Source organism: Garra rufa, chromosome 13, assembly GCF_049309525.1.
Source record: "Garra rufa chromosome 13, GarRuf1.0, whole genome shotgun sequence".
Taxonomy (NCBI): domain Eukaryota; kingdom Metazoa; phylum Chordata; class Actinopteri; order Cypriniformes; family Cyprinidae; genus Garra; species Garra rufa.
The window spans coordinates 499,338-506,754 of NC_133373.1; the positions used below are offsets into that span (position 1 = coordinate 499,338).

General features: G+C 35.7%; 1 protein-coding gene across 2 annotated transcripts; it reads right to left on the reverse strand.

The window, feature by feature from the left end:
* Positions 1–980: 980 nt before the first annotated feature.
* Positions 981–3,280, reverse strand: ypel5 (yippee-like 5). Of its 2 annotated transcripts, none has more exons than XM_073853060.1 (3): positions 3,146–3,280; positions 1,675–1,820; positions 981–1,556 (listed from the first exon to the last, which is right to left on the reverse strand). In XM_073853060.1, the coding sequence occupies exons 2-3, from the start codon at positions 1,813–1,815 to the stop codon at positions 1,332–1,334; spliced, it is 366 nt and encodes a 121-aa protein (XP_073709161.1). In that variant the 5' UTR covers positions 1,816–1,820; positions 3,146–3,280; the 3' UTR covers positions 981–1,331. The 2 variants fall into 2 exon arrangements, with proteins under 2 accessions (XP_073709161.1, XP_073709160.1); XM_073853059.1 differs by having other exon boundaries at positions 1,675–1,844.
* Positions 3,281–7,417: the final 4,137 nt, after the last annotated feature.

Sequence of the window (7,417 nt, forward strand, 5' to 3'; positions counted from 1 at the left end):
AGGCAGCAGTGGCAGCGCTGACAAACATGTCAATCAGATAAAGATATACATTAAAATGAAGGTGTCAGTAAAAAAATAAACAGTTTTGCATATTGCCTTTTTTGTGCACAGTCCAGCTGAATTAGTTGAATTTTCTTCACTAAACTGGTGTCTGTTCACTGACAATAATGCAGGCTGAAATAATGCAGCTAAAGTAAACAGTCTCTAAAATGGTGTTGTTTTACATTACTATTGTGTTATGTTTTAACCAAAGTATGTTTTAGACTTTTTATTGCGACCCTAAGAATCATATCAACTTGTGGAAAATGGCCATCCGATGACCGCTTTAAAAAGTTACATTCTTAGGCTGGTCCCCCTCAGCGGTGTAAGCACTTGTTAAAGGAGTAGTTCACTTTCAGAACAAAAAATGTACAGATAATGTACTCACCCCCTTGTCATCCAAGAGATGTTCATGTTTTTCTTTCTTCAGTTGTATGGAAATTATGTTTTGTGAGGAAAACATTTGAGGATTTCTCTCCATATAGTGGACTTCTATGGTGCCCTGAGTTTGAACTTCCAAAATGCAGCTTAAATGCAGCTTCGAAGGACTCTAAATGATCCCAGCCGAGGAAGAAGGGTCTTATCTAGTGAAATGATCAGTTATTTTCTAAAAACATTTACAATTTATATACTTTTTAATCTCTACAAAGTACAAACAGAGTACACACAGAGCTAGACAATACAAGCATTCGAGGTTAAAAAGTATATAATTGTATGTATGTATATATATATATATAGATATAGATATAGAAATCCTGAAATGTTTCCTCAAAAAACATCATCACACGACTGAAGAAAGATATGAACATCTTGAAAGACAAGGGGATGAGGACATTACCTGTAATTATTGTTCTGAAAGTGAACTACTCCTTTAACAGTCTTCTGTCAGGCAAGAAGTTGAAGGAAAAACTAGTGAAAGTGAAGAACAGGAGATGAAGAGATGATGGTGAAAAGAGCAGAGTTTATTGAATAGTCTTAGTTGTGAATGTCTCAATACTCAGACTTCATCTGAAGAACAAATCCAACAAATCTGGTTTTCTGACATGAGCTCAGATAAGTTTTTTACACTTTACTCCAGTTAACATTTATTTCAAGTTTTAAAAAATATTAGTATGGATGTAATTCTAGTTAACCGTAATAGCTCTGGTGCGTCTCTGTGTTTGTGGCTCGAGGCTGATGTGTGTCGTGGGTCTCAGTGTTGAAGAGCTGCTCTGATATCCTCAGCTGTTGGTTTGGGGTCAGAAGCTGGTGTCCAGAGTCTGCAGGCGTCATCGAGGAGGAGTCTGTGATGCTCAGGACGCGTCTGATGGGACGTGCTCCTCGAAGCCCTCGCTCTCCCGCACCAGAGCTCTCTCCAGGATCACACGGCCCTCCTTGTAGCGCTGGCTGTCCTCTGTGGCGAACTCATAGATCCAGCCCAGCTTACTGTTGCAGTTCTTACAGCTGACGTCCCGCACCATGTGTCTCCCGGTCAGCATCACGCGGTCCTGCACCTCACTGTACTGCAGATTCAACACCTGAACACACACACATTACTGGAACCCTTCTGCATGATCATTACCTCAATACATGTGTGTGTTCCTCAATACACTCGATGGTAACAGCATGATATTCATAGTTAGAGCAGGACGGCACCTTGTTGAAGAGGAAGGCTCGTCCGGTGGCTCCGGTGAAGCGTGTGGAGATCAGCTCGGAGCGGTTGGTCAGGATGGTGTCACAGTTGGCGCAGGAGAACAGACGCGTCCCTCCGATGTGATCCACGAAGATTCGGCCCATTGCAGCTGTGAGACAATGTCAGCTTCAATCTGCCATCAGGATATTCACTCCATCACTTATGAGTTATTATCATTTTAGATAGTTCTTGAGTTAGTGGTTCAAATTATATGATGTAGGGGTGTGCGATATGATGATTTTTGATTGTGGACCATTAAAATGTCTCCATGATCTACTTTCAGCAGAGGTAGTATGGTGCTACAGTGTGCCTCTGTACTTAATATACTGTACAACACCACATGCATTCACTAAAGTGAAAGTAAACAGTTGAAAGAAAGGTGGATGTGCGTCTGTGGACATTAGATGCATGCAGCTCTTAAAGCGACAGAACTAAACATGCTGCCGATTTTTTTCTTGTGCTAAACACAAAAGAATACATTTTTAATAATGTGGATAACAGTACAGTAGCTGGTCCCCACTGACTTTGATAGGGGGAAAAAATAAATCAAATACTATGGAAGTAACTGAGGACCAGCAACTGTTTGGTTACCCACATTCTTCAAAATAAGTTTTATGTCAAGTTTTATGACAGAATTGTCATTTTTGGGTGATAAAACACAAAGAAAAATCACACTGCTCTTGACTGAAAAACTTAAACACAGTTGCTTTAATAAGAGTCAATGTTTAATTTATGTATATAGTGTTAAGTGTTTTAATCTAAAAAAAATTAAAAAATGACAAAGATTTTTATCTTTTCGCTCAATTTGGCCTAAACATTCTGTTTATTTTATATTTTGTTACCATGTAAGGCCTTGGTTTTAAACTAGGGAAATGAGTTTGGCTGTGCTGCTCAGACAACTTGCAAAATAATAAAACCAACATGACAAAAAATCGTATAAAATCTTGACATTTCTGGAAAAATCGTGATACATTTTTTAAAAATGTGGCATAAAAAAGGGGTGTGGCGTCACAGTGTTGTGGGCGGGGCTATGTTACTGTGACTCCACCTCCCAATCGCTACTGCGCAGACTCCAAATGGCATCTTTAAAGCAAGATGACCTCGCCATTCTGGAATATTTGGGTTCATTTTTCCACAGTTGAAGGATATAAAGACACGTCGTCTTCCTTTTTTATAGTCTACAGTATTAATAATTGACTGTAATAATGTGTGTCATATAAACTGACATAAGATCAAACAGTAATGCAGAGGTGTATTATACGTGTCTGACACAGAAACAGTCTTTCTCCTAATCAGGTGTTATATGGACAGACATTTCAAACGTGTCTCGCCATTAGTTTGATGTAACACACTAAACAGAAACACAGTAATACCACACAGACAAATAACAGTCTGATAACAGCTGATTCCGCCGCTGTTTGAGCGTATTCTCACCGTTTCCTGTCGTCTCCAAACCAGTCAGATGAAAGTTCCAGGTGGATCAGAGACACTGTTGTTGTCTTATATGGTCTATGTTTGTAGTCTTCTTTCTGTCTCTGCCAGTCGCACTCAAAACGGCAACAACTGTTTGTCAACATCCGGGATTCTGCGCATGCGCACCTCACACGTGCACTGATGACGTTTATTTGCAAGAAATAAATAATAGATATCTACAGGTTTTTTTTAATCGTTAAAATTGTAATTATAATTAATAATATAAAGTAATTTCTAATATAAATAATAAAAAAATAAGGACTACGTCTTTTTTTTCTTCATTTTAACGTCACTGGCATTATATCGTTTAGACGCTGTGTGAAGGATATATTTTATGTTATCATTTATTAATTATAGTAATTATTTTGACACTATCTTAAAAAATAATTTAATTTGTATTGTAACTTGCGTTACAGCTCTTTATTAATTTGTTAATTATTTCTTACTGTTATGGGAGAAACAGAACAGCAGTTTTTAACTAAAACGTTATGTAGCCTACATTTTTAGTACAGAATATTATTCTGTGGTTTTCAGGTTACCTAAAATAATAATAATCTTCCCTGGATACGTTCATTTATTATACATACATATAAAAATAAAATATGCATACATTATGATCTTTAATGCCTTATGAGTGACTAAGTTACTATGTTTCTGTAGCCTCTCTTTGAAATCCTTCTTATTATATTTTTAAAACATATTTATCCTGTAAAACAGGTCATTGCAAAGTTTTGTAAAGAAATTGACCTGAAGTGTGTTTTCTGTAAAGAGGAAATTAGAGTCTTGTCCATTTATTTTATCATTGTATTTATACAAAATTATTTTGCTAAACTAAAATTATTTTTGTTAAACAAAGTACTAATGTTGAATTGCAAATCAAAGAAAATGATATTTCATTTTTTTATGAGTATACCGTTGAATTTACTCAATATATATGGAAAAGTCTTTATTTACAAATATAAACTGGCAGTGAAAAAAACTAATTTTACTCATTTTAAAAAAGAAATAAGTCAGTAGCTGAAAAAAAAAACTAAATTATTTTAAAGCCTTAAATCTATTTTTTGAATAATTTATAATTATTTGTACTTGATTATGGATATGTGATTTATATGTTATTGCTCTTGTATGTTTTTTGTTCTAAGAACTGCAAAAATAATTAAATAAATAAATAAAATCAATAAAATAATTAAATAATTAAATAATAATAATAATTGAAACTGCACAGAAGTGGTGTCTAGTTTTTGTGATGAATGTCGCCCTCTGGCGCTGGGACTGAATAGACCTGATAGAAGAGTTTCCTCTTGTGTTCAATCAAACTGAAGACTTTTGTCAGGTGTGTAAAATGTTTCTGACTGATGCTGATTAATCTGAAATCATCAGTGTGTTAGTAAATAATAAATGCATGTATGAGTCAATTGTATAAACAATGTCTGTAATTCACACATGACATGAAATTATGTGTAAAGCGTTTTGTTTTGTGCTCATCTGTCACTCACCTACTGCACCACGTGACCTTATGTTGGGCATCCAGTGTGTTCTGATTGGCTGTGCAGCTCCTGTAAACTGGTTGCATAAGGTCTGGTTATGAACCTGTGCATCTGATTAAAAACTCAGTAAAAGCACCTGCAGTGCACACACCTGCTGACAGTGTTGCCAGATGCGGTTGATGACTTCCAGCACTAAAGCTCACCAAAACCTGCCCACTTCAGCAAAAAACATTTTTGACAATAATAAATAATGATGACAAAATAAAATAAAGATAAATCAATTTAACAGGATATAGATCAAAACAGGGCAAATGCTTTAAATGGAGTCTGAAAATATGTTTAAATGTCCAGAAATCTTTTCAAAGTGGCAATCAAGAAATTAACCGATGACTTTAACCCTGGGAAAAACACATGCATCATTTTGAATGTCCACAGTAAAAATAAGCCTTTTTTTGTGTGCAAAAAGTGCAGAATAAAGTGATCAGAAAGCAATGTGATTTAGCTGCCATTTACTTTTGTTCATGCACACAATCACGACAGACAAACATGTGTCGAGCAGTTCAGTTCAGATCGTTCAGTATGCAAGTGCATGAACATGATGCAGGAAAACTGACTGCATGAAATCTATTAGAATGCAGTTATATGAGCCTAAAATTCAAGATATGAGCGCACCTTATATTTATTTTGGGTGCACTTTATTTTCCAGTATGTGTGCTTACAGACAGTGTTCTCAAAGTTCTGGCAATATAAGATAAGAACATAGGGTAGGTTCAGGGTTAGTACCTAGTATTTACCTAGTTTTTGTAATTGCTATAATAAGTACACAGTATGTACATAACAGGATTGTAAAATAAAGTGCTACCTTTATATCATATGTTATAGTTTAGCAATATCACACCAGCGAGAGCTGTTTTCCCTTAATATCTGAATGAGTGCAAATGTGATGTTGATTTCAACTGTTAATGTTAAACAATATTGTAAATATTATCTGTTTTTGCTCAGTTTCTCAACCAAAAACAGTTCCAATCAACATCCAGCAGTGTTTTATTACTGAATCAATCCACAGTTTTGATGATTTGAGTCAGTCAGTGATTCAGTGACTTATTTATAAAGTTGTTTGCTTCATTCCTGAATGAATAAGTATTCTTTTCTTAAACCCAGTGTTTATTCTAATCTCAGTGTAAATGCATCATGTAATTATTTAGATTAACATTTAATCACTTCACAGTGTCATAAACGCTCAGCTGAAGAGTCACGTCTGTCATTGTGGTGTCTTTCAGGTAAACGCAGGTTTAATGTCAAGCTTTAAAAGACTTCCACAGACTGTATTTCATATAGTTAATCAATATCACACAAATAGCGTGTTTTTCTTTCTCCAAAAATGTGATTTTTATTTTTATTTTTATTTAATTCAAATGTGAATTAATGATTTGGTTCAATGCAATGACTCACCTAACAGTGACTTGCTGCCACCTACTGGCGGTTTTAATTTCACATTTAAACTGTCTTTTCTTTTTTAAATCATTTCAAATATCAGTATTCAACATTATCCAAACATTATTTATGTATTTGTAACCGCTTGTTAAAGCATGTCTCTCTGAGCTGCATTGAACAGTGTGTAAATACGTCTAAATGTCACATCAGATGCAGCTTCTGTGTTTCCTCTGCAGTCCAAAGATGAATTCTGTTGATACTGATTTCATTTGCTTGGTAACATCCCAAATGTCTTACTCTAATGGACTGGTTAAATGTAATAATCTGACTCAAAAGATGATGCACTAGCTATATAAAGGTAAAAATGCCCATAAATAGTCAAAATAAATTTAAACGCATTGGAAAAAAATTCTATCACTGCTGTGAACTGACCACACAGAACATAAGGACTATCAAAAATTACAGGAGTCTACCATAGTCCTTAAAATAACAGCACAATAACACACTCAGCAAAATATCATCTATTTATCGTTACTGCTAAAAACCCAGAAAATATTGAAATATAATTTTTTGTCAATATCAAAAACCCCTAGCTGAACATGATTGTTGCTTTTTGATAAACAAAGTGAAAGAGAAGACGGTGATCATGTTAAAAAGACATATAGACCTGGTCGTGAAACACTTAGAATGTATATTGAATTCACAGAAAATTTGTCCTAAAGGCAATTGATAAATAATGAACCGAAGAGGGCCCAAAACCGAGCCCTGAGGCACACCACTAGTGTCTGAGATGCCTGTGATTTGAAACTAAACTAGCAGGTGATTATTTGGTTGTCAGCTGTATTTTGCATCTTGTTTAATGTTACTGACAGTATTCCAGCTCTAGTTTGAGGTGTTGTTTTTTCTGTTTCTCCAGGTGGTTGAGGACGGCTATGAGTTATTTGCCAAGCGGCAGCTTGTGACGCTGTTCTCCAAACCCAACTACTGCGAGGAGTTTGACAACGTCTGCAGCATGATAAGTGTAGATGAGACTCTCATGTGCTCTTCCAGGTAACACTCATCACATATCAAACCAGAATCAGAAAGATAGGATTTTGTGTGCTTGAATCACAAGAGCACAAAAGATCTGTGCCGTTTGTGCCTGCAGTCGAAGACCACAGGACTCAAGCGACCCAATTCTGATCGTTTCCGCCCATGTGGCACAGACCCACGAACATGTAAATGACAGAAAAGAGCATGGATCCTGATATCCTCAGATCAGTTTCAGGCCTCATTCATATGTGAAAATGAATCTGATATGAGTCAGAGATGT